This window comes from Triturus cristatus, chromosome 2_1, assembly GCF_964204655.1.
Source record: "Triturus cristatus chromosome 2_1, aTriCri1.1, whole genome shotgun sequence".
NCBI classification, from domain to species: domain Eukaryota; kingdom Metazoa; phylum Chordata; class Amphibia; order Caudata; family Salamandridae; genus Triturus; species Triturus cristatus.
The window spans coordinates 312,743,759-312,766,036 of NC_140581.1; the positions used below are offsets into that span (position 1 = coordinate 312,743,759).

The 22,278-nt window shown below is 44.2% G+C and overlaps 1 protein-coding gene across 1 annotated transcript in view; it reads left to right on the top strand.

Annotated features, from left to right (window-relative positions):
• Nucleotides 1–22,278, top strand: part of CCDC152 (coiled-coil domain containing 152) — a 604,024-nt gene that overhangs the window by 144,755 nt on the left and 436,991 nt on the right. Inside the window, exon 6 of the mRNA XM_085638553.1 lies at nt 9,551–9,653. Within this exon, the coding sequence (XP_085494679.1) occupies nt 9,551–9,653 (103 nt within the window). The remainder of the gene's footprint in view (nt 1–9,550; nt 9,654–22,278) is intronic.

Here is a 22,278-nt window from a genome sequence, read left to right on the forward strand (position 1 = left end):
GAGTCTGTTTCTACAACTACTCCCTGGGCAATTAGCTCATCAATGATTTTCAGCAAAGCCACTACAGCATCATGCGGTAACTTGTATTGTCGCATTCGTGGTAGTACCACTCCTGCTTTCAATGTGACTCGGTATGGTGTAATGTTCATGCAGCCAACATCTGTAGGGCCTTGTGCCCATAGATGTACTGGTAAAGTCTGTAGTCGGGGATCCATGTCCCTAGACACATAGTGACCTTTAAAATCACGTAGAAACAACCTTACTCCTTCCGGAGAACAACATATTATGGCTCCTAGTGCTTTCAGAGTTTTAATTCCTAACAGATTTTCTGGGCATGATTTAGTAAGCAATAAATCTGTAGTTCGTGTCAAAGGTCCTATCGTAAGTGGGAGAGGCTGTGATACTTCATTAACAATAGGTTTTCCTGAAAAACCAAGGGAAACATTTTGAGAGCCTGAGAGGGGTGCCCCTGGAACTTCACTACGTTTTATAGTTGTTCGACTTGCCCCTGTATCGAGTAAGAATTTTCTATCTTGACCTAATAATTCACTATGTACATACGGTCCTTCTTGATTTACAGGAATCTCGATGAGCGGTAAGTCAACTTCCCTCTCTAGGCTTGTTCATGCGTAACGCTGATACTCAGGATATTCATATTGTGCAGTCTGATACATTTGTCGTGTTGTGGTTTGTGTGGCAGTAGCAGGCAACGGTGGTGCAGCTGGCACAAACTGTATGGGCTGCTGTGAGGCTGGCATGGACTGTTGCTGAACTGGCATGGACTGTTGCTGAACTGGCATGGACTGTCCATGCTGCATAGCTCCTTGTTCATTCTGATCTTGTCTAACTAATCGTGGTCTCTCTTTTGCAATACCTGTAGCTATATTACGTTTCAGGACTGGACAATCGTGTACATAATGGCCTAGTTGTTTACAGTAATTGCAGGTTCCTCTTACAGGAGCTGTAGAATCACCAGAATGTGTCACACCCTTTTTGTGACCCTCTGCTGGTACTGTCTGAGAAACTAGCATTTTCATTTTTGTATCCTTCATGCGTCTATGCTCGTGTTCTTGTTCATCCCTAATTCTATTGTGATGATACTGTAACATTTGTAGCATTTGTGACGGAGTGTTACTTTGCCAGGTACTCTCGAATTTCAATATTCTATTCTTCACTGGAGGCAATGCATTTTCCACTAATTTTGTCACAAATAAATGTGGATATGAGTCACTACTTGCTTTTATACCACTGTTTATACCAAAACATTTTTCAAATCGAGCATAATAATCGCTTGTGTCTTCATCTTGCTTTTGTTTGCAGGCTGTGATTGCACCCCAATCTTCCTTTTTTGTAGTTAATAGACGTGGCAGTACCTGTACTAGTAAACCTGGTAACAGTTTAACTTTATCCCCGAGCCCTGAACCTGCAGTTCGGGCCCTTTCTTCCTCTGCTAATGCTGTCCAGTCTATCTTTTGATCTCCCACTTCCCACTCTTTTTCTTTCAGTTTTTCATAGATGCCAGCAGGCAAAAGCACCTTTAATATCGTCATAATATCAGGAAAGGTGTACTCTCCCATTAGTAACATGTCTTTAATTTCTCGGTGGAAACCCGCTGGGTCTTTGTCATGACTAGGTACTACTTTCTTCATTTCTAATAATTCCATTTTTGATATGGGTGTGTAAACAAATACACGGTGAAACTCATTGTCTTCGCCTTTTATTGGGTGCACTTCTCGTAAAGGATTTTGTCTATCCATATAGTACGGCGTTCTTTCTCTGTGGGGCAGCGAGAGAGAATCCGGATTTACAAAAAGGACATACTGTTTACGTGACACTAATATCTCTTTAATTAGCTTGTTACTAGAACCTCTCCATCTGTTCGTGAGTAGTTTCGTTAATATATCAGGTAAAGGACCAGGGTCAGCATGTTGGCTCTTATATAATATAAGGAGTTGCTGAATCATATAGATTCCAGCTAAACGTTGTTCGTCTGCACTGAGATTAAAAAACGTGTGTGCTACGGTCTCATCACCGTATTTTTCAGGACTGTCAATCCAGTGAACAGCTGATCTGGCTAATTCTTGCTCATCCATGGAATCGAGGAGGTGGTAACCCCTTCGTTCTCGCAGTATTTTATCTGCGGCTTGAAACAAATGTTCAGGAGACTTCAGATTTATTACAGGCGTCGGATACGTTCTGCTATTATTTGGGCATACAGAGTGTATGGGATCAGAAAAACATCTAGCATTATCACAGGATCTTCCTCTGCCTACATAGGCTATGGTCTCTGACTGTCTTGCGGAATTCCCTGATTCGGACACTTCATCTTGCTCGAACTCGTCTGTTCCCAATCTTTCTTCATGAATACGCTCTATTTCTCTACGGATTTTTCGGCACATGGCTATTATACAATTTTGCTTATCGTGTCTCCCTTCTGATATATTCTGGCTCCATCTTGTAAGAATAAGCATTGCATTCGGGTCTACCCCCGGACGGTCTTGATTTCTGATCACACAGTTTATGAGGAAACGTAACAGTTCCCCCTGTATCTCTACTTTCTGGAATTCCATAGCTCTGTTAATACATCCTGGATCTCGTCCTGTTTGAACAAAATGGTATATGTTATCTAGATGCGTAGTCATTCCTGGTAACCTTGCTAAATACTCTGCGGCTCGCCTGATGCGTAATGATGCCAGGACCATTTCGTCCTCTTTACCAACCACCGGGTCATATCTACAATTTACAAGGAGTTCCTTAAGCGTACGTTCACTTACGAATTTAGGTGTACGTGAATGCGCTGATTCTTGAAAGACAAGTTTATTTATTCTGGGTGGTGTAAAGGTATTGCTAGCACCTCCCGTGGCCCCATCTGGGGCGTCGGGTGTGAATGGGTTCGTTGAACGTGACACAGCAACTATGGGTGTCGATACCACTGTAGAATCGACTGCGGGGACAGATGTGCTTGCCGAAGCTTGTATCGGGACTTGCTGTTGCACGGGGTCGGATACCTGATCCTGACGTTGAACCCCTCCGCCAGACGGTCTATGTAGTGTGGCGTTAGCATACTCGGGAGCTGTGTCGTCTAGATATGAGGAAAGAAAAACATCTTCTGCGGTTCTGGGATGCCCTTCTTGATGTACCTTAATTGGAAATAACGGGGGTGGCAAGTCTTTTGGCATCCCTGGAACAGCCTTTGGTAGTCCTTCGGCTAGAAGGGGATACATACCATTCATAAGAGCATTTCTTTGTCTATTTACTTGTTCTGACTTCACTCGGATACCTTCCTCAATTAATAGATTTTCTTGAACTTTATTTGAACTTTCTTTACTCCTCTCTTCTTGTCTACGTGCTTTTTCTGTACGTCTATGAGATTCTTTACGCCATAACTCAACAGCGTCTTTCTGTGACTGTCTGACCTTTCTTTTCCATAACTCTTCCTCCACTTTCATGATGCACTCTGCATCCCAGGTTCCCGCTGCGGGCCACCTTTGACTTTCCGGCAATCCCTTGGTATAATCTACCCATAGATCAAGAAACAATATGGCATCTAAGCCATGCTTGTGGTACATAAAATGCCCTGGAGTGTCCCTAGGAGGAATAGGAACTGCTTCTTCAAGCACCCCTTTTCTGGTAGTAATCTGTCTTAACTTCGAGAAGAGCGGCATATTGACAACTGATCTGATACTTACTCTTGAATTCACTTAATACGAAAAACACAATAATGAACAGCGAACAAAGAACAATCATTCATACCACAATATGCAAGACATTTGAACACTTTAAACATTGAACATTAAACATTTTAACAATAACCGACAATGATGACAGTCTGCCTAACTAATCACCACGCTGAATTCTTGACAATAACTAAATACTTCGGAATACTTGATATACTGCTAAACAGTACATATACACTGCTAAACAGTGCAGACCGGATTTGTGTACCCAAATCCGTCTTGACCGGCACAACCTATGTGCGCGTCAACACGCCTCCTCGGCGATGGTACTCACCGAGTAGCTCCTTGAAACGGAAGGCCTCAGAGAATGGACAGGACTCGATGACTGCGGACAGCGGACCCTCTGGACATCGGGATTTCGGAAAACCTGGTGGGCTTCTGTATACCTCGGATCTTGCTCTCTCAGCTAGGCTCTGGTCGGGATACTTCGCACTTCTCACCGCCTCGTCTGGGTTGGTCGCAGCCTCAGTCGCCCCCGCTTGACCGGAGGGAGCTTACAGGAAATCCTGCTGGTACGCGTTTATGGTCCGTCCAGCTGTGGCAGGAGACCGGGCCTGCAACGCACCGCCGGCGCGTGAGATGAGAAAGTGTCCCTGTTCGGGCGCCATTATGTGGTAAATATTCTTTTTACCTAAACTGAATTTCATACGGAATCTTTAAAATAAAGTAAAATAGCTCAGAATAACAAGAGGCAGAATCCGTGGTATAAGAGGGTTTCTAAATGGGCTTTATTCCATCCAAAATGGCCGACTCGAGTCGCGGCCTTCAGGTTCCGTCACCACGAGGGTTCAGGAAGTGAAGTACAATACTTTATTGACAAGAAGTAACTTTTATAGGTCATACATTTACAATGAAACAAGTGCAAAAAGGCGTAACAATTGATAAGATAAATTAACATAGTGATACGTAATCGAAACTAGGCGTAATAAGGAGCAAAAAGAAACATGATTGGCTCTGATTATCTTACATAGGTGGATCTATACGATAATACTTAACATGGATGCGTGCGCAGCAGCATGACGTGTGATTGACGTGCAACTAGGGGGTGAAGGGGACTTGACATTTAGCTCTACATGTGGAGACGAGAAGTCTAGGGGGTCATGTCAACCTAATCCCAAATCATATCTAACATCCTATGTTTAGAGAACTATGTTATCCACAAGGAAGGACTCTCGGACAGAATCTATTCTATACTAACTGTATGTGCGTGTACAAGCGTCTAAGTGCCTATATGAGAAGCGAGGGGCAGAAAACTTTCCATGGCAACAGGGCTATGAATCACTTGCAGGAGGACGGAAAGGCTGAGTCCTTTGCTTGTGAGCTAAAGGAAATGTTTACCTAAATCACTAGACAGGAATGCATCGGCTGAAGAGCAAAATAGATAATTCGAAGGTGAAATACAGCTTCTTGGCAGGCAGGCGAAAACTGGCCGAGGCAGGCACCGTTAGCTGCACAGGGAGTAGGACAAAGTTCATGGATACAGATGCGAGCTCAAGCTGAAACTGTCAGAGACAGAGAGCAGGGAAAGGCTTTGAGGAAAGAATCGGGCCTACTTGCCTGAACTGTAAAAATGGAGTACCTTAGCCATATAAAGTCGGTGGCTTTTCATACTTAGGAATTGAATATCCAGCCCATTGATGGCGGATCTGACAGGGAACATGTCGACGGTAGACACACATGTGTTTGCGTCTTCGAAACTGGAACTGGAGGGAACATACATGTACTTGTGACATGCACATAGAATCGTTGGGGTCCAAGATAGGGGACATAACTGATCAGGAAAATCCACATTTCCACACCGCCAACACCATTTGTGATGCTGCAGTGGAACCTAATTGGGTACTCGCTTACGTAGTGTGCACTCCCTTCAAACTGATGCACAGTTGCCCTCTTTACCTAATAACCATCAAGACAGTATTCCCATCGCCATAACATCGGCCAGGTGAGTGAGTGAATGCCAGGCACTGTCGTTGGTACCACCATATAAATCTTTCTTTCTGGACAAATTGGTCCTCCAGACAAAAGGGGTATTTCAACCCAAGCTAGTTTCGCTCTTTGCTTTTCAACATATGCCAATCCCTCACCTTGCCAACTTTCACTGCAACTCCTCATCCTTCACCTCCAAAGGGAAAGAGCGGCTCCATCATTTCAACTCTGAGGGCCCTCAGCTTCCAAATTGATCGGACCAGAGATTACCGACACAGAGCTAAAAAAGGTAAAGCAGTACAAGGAGAACCAAATCTTGATTACGTTATGCATCGAAATCTGCTATGGGCTAGCCAAGAAGCAGCCCCCAGGCTTTGTCTTCTCATTGCACTTGAGAAAAGGCTGCTACAACTATCTTGCACATGGTGTATCTGATAGAGATACCTTACCTTTGAATTTCCCAAGCGTCAGGTTTGATCCAGAAATTTTAGCATGAGCAGTACCCCTCTGCACCGTCGGATAGCTCCTTTTGGCTCTGCATGACGTCATCGATGTCGTTAGTGTCAGTTACGACATCGCTGTTACCTGTATAGGCACCTCACAGGCTCGTAGACATTTCTTTTCTTTCTGCACCAGTTAAGCGCTGATCCACAGAAGAACTACCCCTCAGGCTTTTTCAACTTTTTGTTGAGCACAACATCTTTCTGTGTGTCGAGGGATGTTTTCTAGAAAGACAGGATTTAACATGTGTGATGCCTTTAACCGCGCCATGTCGGTAACCGATCCCCACCTTGTCTGTCTCTGGTTATCTCGAGCGCAATCACGACTCGACACCGGCCCGCTACACTCTGCGGAGATCCAAGTCCTGGTCAAAAAAGAGGAGATTGCAGGCCCGCTCTGGGAGCCCCAAGTCTTCTTTCTCCCACTGGAGGTCTTTGGGACACTTTGGAAAGAGGCACAAGACGAAGTCTAAGCAGACTTTATCTTTGCCTTGGCTGTCATCCGTCGACAAAGGAGGTAAAGCGGACCAATGCTTTAGGCAGGGTTCTGCGGAGCCAGGGTCAACTTTGCACCTCCCTCCGTTTCTGGAAGCCGGTGCGACCCCCGCTCAATAGAGGAGTTTAATGAGGCCATGCGCAGCGTATTTGAGTGGGCTGACCCCTCTTGTGAGTCGTCGGCTCCAGCCACGGTGCCGGTTGGACCTCGTGGATCCGATTTCTGATCATGGGCGACACCGATCGTGCCAACGGTACCTTCCCCATTGTTGGATCTGAAGTTAGTGCCTAACCTCTGCTGCCCTCCTTAGCACCGTGGCATAAGAAGTCCCCTCCTCCGTAGCCGCAGTCAATGGAGAGAGGATGTCAGTATCTGGGGATGTTTCCAGTCCACTGGCTTCCCCAAATTCCTTATACATGTTTAAATGGTCCATAGACCCCTCCCAATCCTCTTGCGTGCCCGAAACATCCTCAAAGTGTCCAGGTGACAACATAGAACCTCTGGGTTCTGCCACCCCAGGAGATGGTGTAGAGTGATGCCTGCCTTTGGCAAAGGTTTGTAAAATATTGTACAGAAAGGTCGATTCACATTCTTTCTGCCTCTTTATCTACTATAGTTCTTTGCATTCTTACCCTTACCCAGCAGTTCTCTGCATTGGCTACTCTCAAGGATTATATTTCTGCTCTGTTTGCATTCTTGCAACAGCCGGACAATCCTTCTTTGTTTAAATCTCCTGCCGTAAATAGATTCTTAAAAACACTTGTATATATGTTTCCACCTACGCCCTTGTCATGCCACAGTGTGACCTTTATTTGGTTCTCACTTTTCTTATGTTCACTCCTTTCGAGCCTTGCATAATTGTCCCCTCCGGCTGCTTACTATCCAGACGACCTTTCTAGTGGCAATAACAACGGCCCTGAGGGTGAGTGAGTTGCAGGCATTGTCATCCAAGCCTCCCTATATGATGATCTTTGGAGATAAGGTGGTGCTTCGCACCTGGGCTTCATTTTTGCCCAAGATGGTGACCCCATTTCATCTGGGTTCGTCAATCACACTGCCCACCTTTTTTGCTCCCCTGCATTCCTCTAAGCAGAAGCATTGTCTCCATCGTCTGGACCCAAAAAGAGTGTTTTTGTTCTACCTTGACCACACAAAAGAGTTACGGGTGGACAACCGACTCTTTGTGGGGTATGTGGGAACTAAAAAAGTTTGTGCAGTGCAGAAACAGACCATTTCTCGCTGGGTCATTCTCTCCATTAAAATCTGCTACGCTCTGGCTAAGAAGCAGCCCCCATAGGGCTTAGAAGCTCATTCCACCAGGGGGGAGGCTGCGACCATGGCGTTGGCTCGGGGTGTCCCGGTCTTGGACATCTGCCAAGCAGCAATTTGGGCACGTTTGCCAAGCACTACTACCTGGAAAGTCAGGTCCACAGGGATGGGCATTTTGCCCGTTCGGTCATGCAGGACTTCTTAGTATGAGAAATCTGTCAGCAGCCCACCGCCATGATGGTATGGCTTGGGTATCTATTGAAAGGTAAGGAATCTGCAGTTAGAATTCAGATGAACAAGTTACTTACCTTAGTAACCCATTATCTGGTAGAGACAATATCTAGATATATATTCCTGCCCATGCCTCCCCACTCTGTGGACTCATTTGTTTGGGCTAAGGTTGTTCCCTTTTTCATGCCCCTAGTTATGATTAGCACTCAAGTCAGTCGCTTCATGGCTCTGTGCTTCTGGGGTGGAAAAGAGAAAATGACTGACATCTGCACGCCTGGGTGGTGCCTATTTAGGTGACTACAACGTTCTTAACTGACAATAACGATGCCACCACCACACGGGAACTGCTCACGCAAAAGTTTCCATAACCAGCCTGATGCCTGGGAAATCAAAGGTAAGGAATCTGCAGCTTGATATTGTCTCTACCAGATAATGCGTTGCTGAAGTTAAGTGACATGTTCGTCATTTCTGGACATTTGCCAGGCTGCTGCTACACGTTCACAAGGCTCTACTGCCTGGATAGACAGTTCTGGCAGTATGGGCAATTTGTCAGATCTGTCTTGCAGGATTTCCTAGTCTGACCCTTTCCACAGACCCACCTCCGGGGGAGATGAACTGCTTTGGCATCTATTCACAAGGTGAGTAATCTGTGGTTAAAAGTATCTATCAGAAGAACAAGTTATTTACTTTTGGTAATGCCTTTTCTGGTAGAGATTCTTTCTAACAATAGATTCCCTACAGAACCATCCTCTTCCCTGTTCTGTGGAAAAGATTCACATAGTCCCTCAATAAGATACCAATTTGGAAGTCTGCAAATTGCAATATTCTGATTTCAGTGTCTCTGTGTTTGCTAACACGGACGGAGACCAGCAAGAAAAGGATGTCAGCGTGTGAAGGTGGCGCATATATAGTGGCCCAATGTCACATATCGGGGTGTGTGTGTTAACATGTTAACATTATTTACCCTGTATCAGAGTTACAAGTTTCTGTCGCCCATGCTCGTGTTTCCGAAAAAGATTGTTCCACATAATATATTTCATCTATTTGATTCATCAGTCAACCCCTAGCATTCATGGAGCCACGACATCAGGTAATGTAACACTGTGACAGTCAGTGTTCCCAGTCCATTTATTTCCGCAATGGGCCTTAGAACCTTGTAGCCTTGGGAGGAATCATAATTCTGCTTTTGTTCAGTAATTTGCAACTCATCACGCTTCAAAATATTTCTAAGATAAATATTCATGCCAACTTATATGAAATTATTAATTAGTGTGTGCTATACATATTACATTCAATCCAAATAGGCGTGTGTTTGTTATGCTGTAGGTTTTAATAACGCAGACATAAAGTAGCATACATATTTTACGTGCTGTCTGATTTTCCATTTTTAGGAGTATAAGAATCGAGTTGACCTGCTTGTTGCAGAAATCAAAGCTAAAGAAGAAGAGCACAAGGTGGAGCTAATAAATATTCGTTCTGAGATGCAGAAAGAATGTAGGTTTTTCAATGAGTTGCATTATATTTGTGTTGTGTGAAAAATATTTGGTATCTTCAAAATAGTTTTTAAAAAACCACATGTCCTTTAGGCCTGATGCTGCTACCCAGCCCTCTCAACCATTGGATATTGTCAGTTGCCATTCAGCAGTCATTGGTTATTTGGAATGCCATTTGTGATAATTGGAGTTTCACTTTTGCACAGCATATACCTATTTTCTTGGTGCATCATACATACGCACCTGCCTTAAGAGTACTTCCAGGGCCAAGGATGGACAAGGCAGCATCTATTCATTGAAAAGAACCACAGTTACACCCAGGGTCTGGCCCGGGGAGAGAACTAGAGGCGTTAGGGCACTAGAGAACGGTCAGCCTCCAAACAAAGCTATGAACCACAGAAAGGACCGTCCCTAGTTGTGTCTTAAGAGATGCCCAATTTAGTGGGGGCAAATCACAAAATTGACGGACTGGCATCACACACCACCAGGTGTCATGCTTCATCATCTGCCAGTCCTCGCCCTCTAAAAACCGCGTTTGATAGAGGGCGGGCATACACCTGAAGACAGGGATGCACTTCTAGACTAAGTGGGGGCCCAAACAAAAAAAGGAGTGAGTGAATTTAAAAACCATCATCGTATACCTGAACAATTTTTATTCTATGGGGTTTACTATGTGGGATTAAAATATATAAGTGCGGTGAGTGGGGACCTTATCATCCCGTCGCCGCTGTGAATCAGTGATTGTTAATAGGGGGTCAACATGTTTCTGCCTGTATTGTCCACTTGGGTACGTGGCATTCGTCAGGACCTTAAATGTTGGGCTCCAATCTTACCACTGGGGGCGTAGGCCTATAGCCAGCTGCCACCTGTTTAGAGAAACCTGTAAGAGAGAGGGGGTGAGACAAACATAAAATACTCAAAATGGTTGTCATTCGGTAGACCTTGATGTGTCACAGTCACGCTCCATACTTACTGCTCTCTCCTAAAGTGAAAAGGTGAAAAATGTATATGAGTGTCAGGCATCTGTGTTCACTCTGACATTCATGTGAAACAAATATAGAAGTCTTACCCTATTGAAAAAACCTATTTGCCCCATGGGAGGGGTAGGGGGGAAATCCTTGTGGCCACATTCTGGTGGGAGACGATAAAGGATGAAGACAAAAGGGTTAAAAACCAGACTGGTTGGGAAGGTATATCAAAGATACTGAATTAGTTAGCAGAAAAAAACGTCAGGGCGTGCTTAGTCTACTATAGTTTCAACCTGTTGGAAGAAGAAATCAGAACAATGACTTACAGTTCAAGGCGTACTCCCCGCTAGAAAACCTAGTGCTGCATGCGTCCAGCCTCCTCCCCGGTGACATTAAGTGTAGTGCGCAGCAAGCTTTTATACTGTTGGGTGGGGTCGTGGCATGCGATATGGGTTTCAGGTGAGCGTGGCGCACAGTGATGATGCTGCATTTCCTGTGTCCTGAGCGAAGCATGCAGAAAGGACTGCACGTTGCCTGTTTGTTGCCTGACCCTCGTTGGGGTGTGTTAGCACATGGCGCTGCTCTATGACACGCCGCTTCCTGTGTCCCGTCATTACCTCAGATGATTGCCTGGGGTGGGGCGGGACCAGCTGTGGTCCAATGAGAGCGTCTGCCATAGTTTCTGGAGATATTTAACGTGTGTAGACAAGTTATATAGAAATATGGGGAACATGTGCCCTGCTCATGAGTATTATTTCATGACGGGAGCAGTTACGAGTATTTACACAGAAGAAAGGAAGAGAAAACAAACCCAGATTGTTTACAATTAGGGTGGCGGTGTGGTTAAACCTACAATTAGTGCACAAGTTGATTTTACAGCTACCGCATGATTGCTGATCAAGATGATTCTAGTTTTAGGGAGTAAGGGAAACTGCGTGTAGCTCTATTCACATGTATTACTGTGTCTATTGTTTGTGTTTTTGTCTTTATAATGGGTACTGTTAAAGTGTATGTTTTAGTGAGCGCTAAGGGAAGTTACTTCATTTGTAGCCATGGGATATCATCGTTCAATCCGTTTTTCCATGTCCCTAGGCGAAACACCCAACGCTGTTCTCTAACATGTAAGACATGTGAGAGGCAGCCATTGCGCTTCTGTACTACTTCCAGTACCGTCCATCTTAGATCTTTATCAGAGTGTTCTTTCTCAAGGAAGTGTTTTGTTAATTTGGTGTTATCTTTCTTTCTTCTGATAGTGCTCCGGTGCTCACTAATTCTGATCTTTACACGCCTAGTAGTCATGCCAACATACATGAGTTGGCAAGGGCATTTGAGTAGGTACACTACATTTTCTGTGTTGCAGTTAGAGAAGTTCTTCTGAGTCCATGGCCGCTCAGTACCTATGTCCACTTCTTTTGTGGTGGCCGTGAATTGGCATGATACGCAATCGCCACAGGGGTAATGTCCAGTTGGTCGTTGGTGGCCCCATAGTGTCAGTTGGTTGTCATCGGTAGCGGCTGGTGGTTTTGTATGGACTAGTTCATCCTTGATGTTCCTACTGCGTTTGTACGCAAATAGGGGTTGGGTCCAGACTTTGTCGCTGGTGTTTAATATGCGCCATTTCTTTTGAATAATGTTCTGAATTTTGTTGGACGCTGGGGTAAAGGTGGTGACACACACCATCCGGTTCGCCGGCTCCTTTGGCGTATTTTCTAAAAGAGCTGCCCGGTTGTTGTTTCGAGCTCTTTTTTTGGCATTCTTGACCAATTTTTTGGGGTAATTTCTTGCTCTGAGTTTCATTTCCAGGGTGTCTGCTTGTTCATGAAAGTCTAAAATTTCTGAACAATTTCTGCGGATGCGCAGAAATTGCCCTACCGGGAGGTTTTGTCTTAGGGCTTTGGGATGGAAGCTTTCAAAAAGCAGAAGGCTGTTTTTGTCGGTTGCTTTGTTGTGAACTCTTGTGCGTAGGCCTTCTGAAGATAGGTTGATTTCAAGGTCCAGGAATATTGCTCTTTCTTTGTCGATGGTATGTGTGAATCTCAAATGTGGATCAATGCTGTTTACCCATTCCACGAATGATTGTGCTTCTTCATTGGTACCCCTCCAGACGATCAGAACGTCGTCGATGTACCTCTTCCACATTTTGATTTGATAAAGGTAGGGGTTGGTTTCCTTAAAGATATGGTCCTCCTGTGGAAATATGGATTTTTCTGGTCAGTTATGTCCCCTATCTTGGACCCCAACGGTTCTATGTGCATGTTACAAGTACATGTATGTTCCCTCCAGTTCCAGTTATGAAGACGCAAACACATGTGCGTCCACCGTTAACATGTCCTCTGTCAGATCCGCCATGAATAGGCCGGATATTCCATTCCTAAGTACGAAAGGCCACCGGCTTTATATGGTTCACTTATGCCATTTTTCAGTCCAGGCAAGTAGGCCCTGATTCTGTCGTCAAACTCTTCTTGCCTTCTGCCTCTGAAAACTCCAGTCTGAGCCTGCATCTGTGACCATGAACTTTGTCTCATTCTCTGCGCGGCTCACGAAGCCTGACATCAGCCTATTCTCTGCCAAGAACTGTATTTCACCTTCGAGTTATCTGCTTCCCCCTCAGCCAATGCATTCCTGCCTAGTAGTTTAAATAAACATTCTTCCAGCTACCGAGCAATGGCCCGGCTTCTCTGTCTTTATACAAGTAATTCATAGCCCTGTTACTATGGAAGATTCCTGCCCTCGCATTTAGTGTAGACACTTAGACGCTTGTACACGCACACACAGTCAGTATAGAATAGATTCTGTCCGAGAGTCCTTCTTTTTTGGATAACATAGTTCTTTAAACATAGGATGTTAGATATGATTTGGGATTAGGTTGACTTGACCCCCCAGACTTTTCGTCTCCACATGTAGAGCTAAATGTCAAGTCCCCTTCACCCCCTAGTTGCACGTCAATCACACGTCATGCTGCTGCGCGCGCATCTATGCCAAGTATTATCTTATAGATCCACCTATATATGACATCATAACCAATTATGTTCCTTTTTACTCCTTATTACACCCATTTTTGGTTACGCAGATAAATCGTCATTTTCCTTATCAATTGTTACGCCTACTGCATTCGCTTCATTGTAATGTATGTACTATAAAAGTCATTTCTTGTCAATAATGTATGTACTTCACTTCCTGAACCTCCGTGGTGATGGAACTTGGAGCAACCGATTATAATCGTTCATTGGAATAAAGCCCATTCCGAACCTCTAATACCACGGATTCTGCCTCTCATTTTACTGAGCTATTTTATTATGTTTCTGTATCAAATTAAGTCCCGGTAAAGGAATTTTATTTACCACATGAATGGCGCCCGAACAGGGACACTTTCTCATCTCACGCGCCGGCGGTGAGTTGCAGGCCCGGTCTCCTGCCACAGCTGGACGGACAATTACGCGTACCAGCAGGATTTCCTGTGTCTCCCTCCGGTCAAGCGGGGGCGACTGAGGCTGCGATCAACACCCAGACGAGGCGGTGAGAAGTGCGAAGTATCCCGACCAGAGCCTAGCTGAGAGAGCAAGATCCGAGGTATACAGAGGCCCACCAGTTCGAAGTCGAGTCCAGTTTCCGACGAGTCGAGTCGAGTCCAGTCCGGTCCAAGTCCAGTTTCCGAGGCCTTCCGTTTCCGAAGCTACCCGGTGAGTACCATTACTGGGGAGGCATTTCTGACGTGCACATAGGTTGTGCCGGTCAAGACGGGTTTGGGTACACAAATCCGGTCTGCACTGTTTTAGCAGTGTATATGTACTGTTTTAGCAGTATATCAAGTATTCCGAAGTATCTAGTTATTGTCAAGAATTATGCTTGGTGATTAGTTATGCAGACGATCATCATTGTTGTTTCAGTTAAAGGTTTAATGTTAAATGTTAAATGTTTTAAGTACGTTCTGTATATTGTGGTATGAATGACTGTTCATTATCGTGTTTATTGTATTAAGTCTGTTCAAAATCAAGTATCAGGTCAGTTGGTCAAAATCAAGTATAAGGTCAGTTCTCAATATGCCGTTCTTTTCGAAATTAAGACAGATCACTACAAGAAAAGGGGTACTCGAAGAAGCCGTTCCCATTCCTCCTAGGGACACTCCAGGGTACTTCATGTATCATAAACATGGCCTAGACGCCATATTATTTCTTGATTTATGGGTAGACTACACCAAGGAATTACCAGAAAGTCAGAGGTGGCCCACAGCGGGAACCTGGGATGCAGAGTGCATCATGAAAGTAGAAGAAGAGTTATGGAAAAGGAAAGTCAGACAGTCACAGAAAGACGCCATTGAGTTATGGCGTAAAGAATCACATAGACGAACAGAAAAAGCACGTAGACAGGAGGAGAAGAGTAAAGAGAATTCCAATAAAGTTCAAGAAAATCTATTAATTGAGGAAGGTATCCGAGTGAAATCAGAACAAGTAGACAGACAAAGAAATGCCCTTATGAATGGTATGTATCCCCTTCTGGCCGAAGGATTGCCTAAGGCTACTCCAGAGATACCAAAAGACTTGCCAACCCCATTATTCCCAATAAAGGTACATCCTAAGGGGCATCCTAGAACCGCAGAAGATGTCTTTCTTTCCTCATATTTAGATGACGCAGCTCCCGAGTATGCAAATTCCGCCCCACATAGACCGCCTGTCAGGGAGGTTCAACGCCAAGATCCAGTACCCGTATCCCTACAGCAACAGATCGTGTCACAAGTTCCGGCAAACACATCTGTTTCTACATCTGTCCCCACAGCTGCTTCTATAGCTGTGTCCACACCTATAGTTGCTGTGTCACGTTCGACGAATCCTTTCACGCCCGACACCCCAGATGGGGCTACGGGAGGTGCTAACAACATTTTTTCTACGCCACCCAGAATAAATAAACTTACGTTTCAAGAGTCAGCACATTCACGTACCCCCAAACTCATAAACGCCCGTACGCTTAAGGAACTTCTTATAGATTGCAGATATGACCCTGTGCCCGGAAAAGAGGACGAAATGACCCTAGCATCATTACGTATCAGACGAGCCGCAGTGTATTTAGGGAAGTTACCAGGAATGACTGCGCACCTAGATAAAATATACCATTTTGTCCAAACAGGGCGAGATCCAGAATGTATTAACAGAGCTATGGAATACCAGAAAGTGGAGATACAGGGGGAACTGTTACGTTTCCTCATAAATTGTGTGATCAGAAATGAAGACCGACCAGGGGTAGACCCGGAAGCAATGCAAATTCTTACCAGATGGAGCCAGAATATATCAGAAGGTAGACATGATAAACAAAATTGTATAATAGCCATGTGCCGAAAGATCCGTAAAGAAATAGAACGCCTACACGAAGAAAGATTAGCGGTAGACGAGTGCGAACAAAACGAGGAAGAAGGATCAGGACTGCCCACAGGACAGTCAGACACTATAGCCTATGTAGGTAGAGGAAGATCTTGTAATAGTAATAGATGTCTTATTGACCCGATACGCCCGATATGTCCAGACAATAACAGGGGTTTCCCAACACCCATAGTCCATATAAGGTCTAACGAGCATTCGTTCCAAGCCGCCGACAAACTACTCCGAGAACGAAGGGGTTATCATTTTCTCGATTCTATGGATGAACAAGAACTAGCCAGGTCAGCTGTCCATTGGGTTGACAGTCCCGGAAAATATAGTGATGATACAGTAGCACGCGCATTTTTGAATCTCACCCCAGATGAACAGCGTTTAGCTGGGATTTATATGATTCAACAACTCATTATACTATATCAGAGTCAGCATTCGGACCCTGGTCCCTTACCTGATATATTGACTGAATTGCTTATGAATAGATGGAGAGGTTCAGGTACTAAATTAATTAAAGAAATTCTAGAATCAAGAAAGCAGTATATTCTTTTTGTATGTTCAGACCGTGTCTCATTGCCCATCAAGGAAAGAACCACGTATTACATGGATAGACAGAATCCCTTACGAGAAGTGCACCCAATAAAGGGCGAGGATAACGAGTTTAAGCGCGTATTTGTATATACGCCCATATCAAAAATAGAATTGTTAGAAATGAAGAAAGTGGTACCCAGTCATGACAAAGACCCAGCGGGTTTTCACCGAGAAATTAAAGACATGTTACTCATGGGAGAGTATACCTATCCCGACATTATGACAATATTAAAGGTATTGATGCCTGCTGGCATTTATGAGAAACTCAGGGAAAAAGAGTGGGAGGTAGGAGACCAAAAGATAGAATGGTCAGTATTAGAAGCAGAAGAAAAGGCCCGAACTGCAGGAGCAGGACTTGGGGATAAAACTAAAGCACTACCAGGTTTACTAGTACAGGTACTGCCACGTTTATTAACTACGAAAAAGGAAGATTGGGGTACAATTTCAGCCTGTAAACAGAAGCAAGATGAAGACACTAGTGATTACTATGCCCGATTCGAAAAATGTTTTGGTATAAATAGTGGCATAAAAGCAAGTAGCGAATCATACCCGCATCTGTTTGTAACAAAATTAGTAGAAAATGCCCTGCCCCAAGTAAAGAATAGAGTATTAAAATTCGAGAGTACCTGGCAAGGTAACACTCCATCACAAATGTTACAAATGTTACAGTACCATCACAATAGAATTAGAGAGGAACAAGAACATGAACACAGACGCATGAAAGACACGAAAATGAAAATGCTAGTTTCTCAGACAGTTCCAGCTGAAGGACATAAGAAGGGTATGACACATTCCGGTGATTCAGCAGGACCTGTAAAAGGGACATGCAATTATTGTAAAAAGCCAGGTCATTACGTACACGATTGTCCAGTTTTGAAACATAATATCGCCATAGGTAAAACACAAGAAAGATCACGGCCACTCAGACAAGATCAGAATGAACAAGGAGCTCTGCAGCATGCCCAGGCCATGCCAGCCGCACAACAACCAATACAGTTTGTGCCAGCTGCACCACCGTTGCCTGTTGCTGCCACACAGACAACAACACGACAAATGTATCAGACCGCCCAGTATGAATATCCTGAGTATCAGCGTTACGCATGAACTAGCCTAGAGAGGGAAGTTGACTTACCCCTTATTGAAATCCCTGTAGATCAAGAAGGACCTTATGTACATAGTGAATTATTAGGCCAAGACAGAAAATTTTTACTCGATACAGGGGCAAGTCGAACAACCATAAAACGTAGTGAAGTTCCAGGGGCACCCCTCTCAGGCTCACAGAATATTTCCCTTGGTTTTTCAGGAAAACCTATTGTTAATGAAGTATCACAGCCTCTTCCACTTACGATAGGACCTTTGACCCGAACTACAGATTTATTGCTTACTAAATCATGTCCAGAAAACCTGTTAGGAATAAAAACACTGAAGGCTCTGGGAGCTATAATATGTTGTTCTCCGGAAGGAGTAAGATTGTTTTTACGTGATTTTAAAGGTCATTATGTGTCTAGAGACATGGATCCCCGATTGCAGACTTTACCTACACATCTATGGGCACAAGGCCCTACTGATGTTGGTTGCATGAATATTACATCATATCGAGTCACATTAAAGGCAGGAGTGGTACTACCACGAATGCGACAATACAAGTTACCACCAGATGCTGTAGTGGCTTTGCTGCAAATCATTGACGAGCTCATTGCCCAAGGAGTGGTTGTGGAAACAGACTCTAATGTATGTAATTCACCGATAATTCCGATTCTTAAACGGACAGATCCAAAGGCCCCGCCAGTATATCGATTGGTTATTGATCTGCGCGAATTAAACAGATGCATTGTGCCACAATTTCCTGTGGTCCCCGATATCTCATCATTACTGACAGCCATTGATTCCGAAGCAACATTCTTTACTGTAATTGATCTCAAGAATGCCTTTTTCAGCGTCCCAATAGATCCGGAAAGCCAATATTTGTTCGGATTTAGTTTAAATGGACGTAGCTTTAAATTCTCACGCGCACCTCAAGGATTTACAGAAAGCCCCAGCATCTATAGCCAAGCACTGAAACGAGAACTTGACAGTATCCACATGCCAGTTAACACTTCCTTGCTTCAATACGTCGATGATCTGTTGATCACAGCGAGAAGTGAACCCGAATGTGAGAAAGCATCACTGACAGTTTTACAATTTCTAGCTGAAAAGGGACACAAGGTGTCCCCTTCTAAGCTGCAATTCTGTGTCCAGCGAGTTATTTATCTTGGACACTCGCTGTCCAAGGAGGGAAGGCAGCTTACACCCGACCGCATTCAGTTAATAGCTAACATGCCAATACCCAAGACACAAAAGGAGGTGCGGGCTTTCATAGGCCTCACGTCATATTGCAGGCAGTGGATCCCTCAGTATGCATTTCTAGCAAAACCACTCATTCAGTTGACAACACAGGAGGCAGCCACATCGACTGTTCTCCCTTGGACTCAGGAACATACACAAGCTTTTGAAAGCTTAAAGAAAGCTTTATGTCAAGCACCTGTTTTAGCAACGCCATGTTACAGAAAACAGTTTACACTCTTTGTTACAGAACGCGAAGGTACTGCCTTGTCAGTACTCACACAGGAACAAGCAGGAGCACACAAACCATGTGCTTATTTTTCTAGTACATTAGATCCCGTAGCTCAGGCTTTGCCTGCATGCCTAAAATCAGTGGCAGCGACAGCTTTAGCAATCAGACAAAGCGATGCCATAGTGTTAGGACATCCATTGACAGTTCAAGTACCACATGCAGTAGAGGTTCTTGTAAATAGAACGCAAACACAACACTTGACTATAGCGCGACTTACAGGATACGAGCTTACATTGTTTCAGCCACATATAGAAATCAGACGCTGTAACACATTGAATCCTGCCACACTTTTGCCAGTAACTGGAACAGACCCACTAGCCCATGACTGTATTGAAGTTATTACAATAACGACAAAACCCAGACAAGACTTAACCGATGTCCCATTGTCAGATCCAGACCTGACATTGTATGTAGATGGTTCATGTATGAGAACAAGTACAGGAGAGTTAGTGGCCGCTTACGCAGTCACAACAGATACTGAAGTCATTGAAACTAATCGTATAAATACTTTGTCAGCTCAAGCCGCAGAGCTCATCGCTCTGACACAAGCCTGTATTCAAGCCACAAGTAAAAAAGTCAACATATACACTGATTCACGTTATGCATTCGGAGTTGTACATGACTTCGGCGTGCTGTGGCGAGAGAGAGGTTATTTAACTTCCCACGGTGCCCACATTCAGCACGGACCCCTCATTCATGCCTTATTAGATGCAATACATCTACCTACTGCAATATCAATTATGAAATGTAAAGCTCATACGAAAGTTACTGATATCATTTCTCAAGGCAATGACCTAGCCGATAGAACAGCTAAACAGACTGCTCAAGCTCAAACTTCCGACATGACAAAGACAATAGTCCCGACACCGACACAGTGTATGACAGTTAAAGATCCTACTCTTGACGTAATTGACATACAGACACATGCTACACCAGACGAAATAAAGAAATGGACTGAATTAGGAGGGATCCAAACGGACCAAGGATGGATGATGAAGGAAAAGTCTGTATGGTTCCTTCCTGATTCAATGGTCCAAGTTATAATTAACACTATACATAGTCCAGCACATCTAGGAGAAAAGGCTATGCTAGACAGCATTCAACACATTTGGTTCAATAAACATTTACGAGCAGCAGCCAAACAAAAAGTCCGTACCTGTATGATCTGTTGCCAGTTCAACCCAGGAAAAAGCGTTCCCGTAGAACAGGGTGGATTTCATCCTCCTGATCACCCTTTTGAAGCCCTCCAGATGGATTATATCCAGATGGAACGATGTCGAGGATTCAAATATGTTCTCGTAGTTGTCTGCGCTCTGTCCCGTTGGACGGAGGCATACCCGGTTTCAGATTACACTGCCCCGACTACTGCCAAACAGTTGGTTCGAGAATTCTTCCCACGATACGGTTTACCACGTGTTGTCTACTCAGATAACGGCCAGCCGTTCTCATCCGAATTAATGAAACATGTTTCACTTCTGTTAGGATATCAGTGGAAATTCCACTGTGTCCGACACCCCGAGGCAGCAGGTCTCGTAGAAAGACATAATCAGATACTGAAAATCAGATTGTCCAAAATATGCAGAGAGAAAGGTGTCGACTGGATAGTAGCGTTACCAGTTGCACTCTTTTACATGAGAATGGTAGCACACTCTCGAACAGGGCTATCCCCGTATGAGGTGATCTTCGGCAGACCACCAAATATGTGGGGGACGCCTGTACCACGCAAAATAACTGATGTTGACTGTAATATGCTGACAGATTACTTGGCTTCCTTGATGTCTGCACTACAATCTTGTCGTTCACAGGTAGCTGCAGCCTTTCCCGACAACACTGAGGTGAAACCCCATGACGTAGTTCCGGGTGATCTCGTATTTGTGAGAAATTTCGACCGAAAGACTCAGCTGGAGCCCAGGTGGAAGACACCCAAGTTGGTTCTGCTCACTACAAGGACAGCCGTGAAGATCGAGGGCCGCAAGGGCTGGATTCATTCAAGTCATATCAAGAAATTTCATGGACTATCCTCGGATATAGACATTGTGCCCTGCACTCCCTCACAGACTGATTCAAAACTTCCTTTGGTTGAAATGACTAAAACCGAACTCTATAAAGTAAAATTGAGGCCTAGAACGTCAGACAATTTGATTGTTTAAGTCCTCTCCAAGGTGAAGCGGTTGAATTTGTCTCTGACATGTATCCTCTAGACCTGAATCATGGACAGTCGCGAAAAATGATGAAACGACAGGCGTATTGTAAATCACTGCGTAGCCACTGCATAGTGACATTATTAATCTTGTTTTCCTTAAGTCTTTTAATAATTACTGCAAGTATATTGTTGCACATATATTACCCTATTGCCAGAAACGTTTACAATGTTACCGCAGAACATTCTTTTAGTGACCTACCGCCGCATGAATTGTCTTATAGACTTGCGCTGCGCAATAACACTTTCATTAGTATGTTACATCATTCCCATCAGACTAGTAATGCCACTAATTGTTGGGTGTGTGGTCGGCTCCCTCCCTATCAGAATTATGAAGGAGTCCTGCCATTCTTTCCACACCCATTTACACATAATGGCTCCTGTGGAGCATGGTTTAGTTTAATCAATTCCATAGACTCAGACACAGCAGTTTACCAAGATCATTGGGTATGGGGAAATCTGAACCTAGTTTTATTCAAAGTCTGTTACCCTGACAAGGAGGGTCGCCCCAAAGGAACAGGAACTGATCTAGAAAATGAAGTATATGGATTAGGTAACTTCACACCTAATCTCATGATTCTAAATGTCGAATCCGAAGTTGAACTAGTTTTACCAACCATGTCAGTATTCCCAGCGAAAGGTGAATTGTGTGTAAGAAAAGTTGGTTCCATACATATGGGCCATAGTAAATGCACTACTACAGTAGAATTCAGTGATCAAGGCAAATCTTCATTTAGAGCTTATCGCCACTCCTACTTTATATGTGGTCAGACTGCATATATGCGTCTACCTCTAGATTGGGATGGTACCTGCTACATTGCATTCCTTTTGCCACCTGTTTTCCTAGCTCCTCCTGATTATTACAGAAATATTCATTTAGTACACAACAGAGA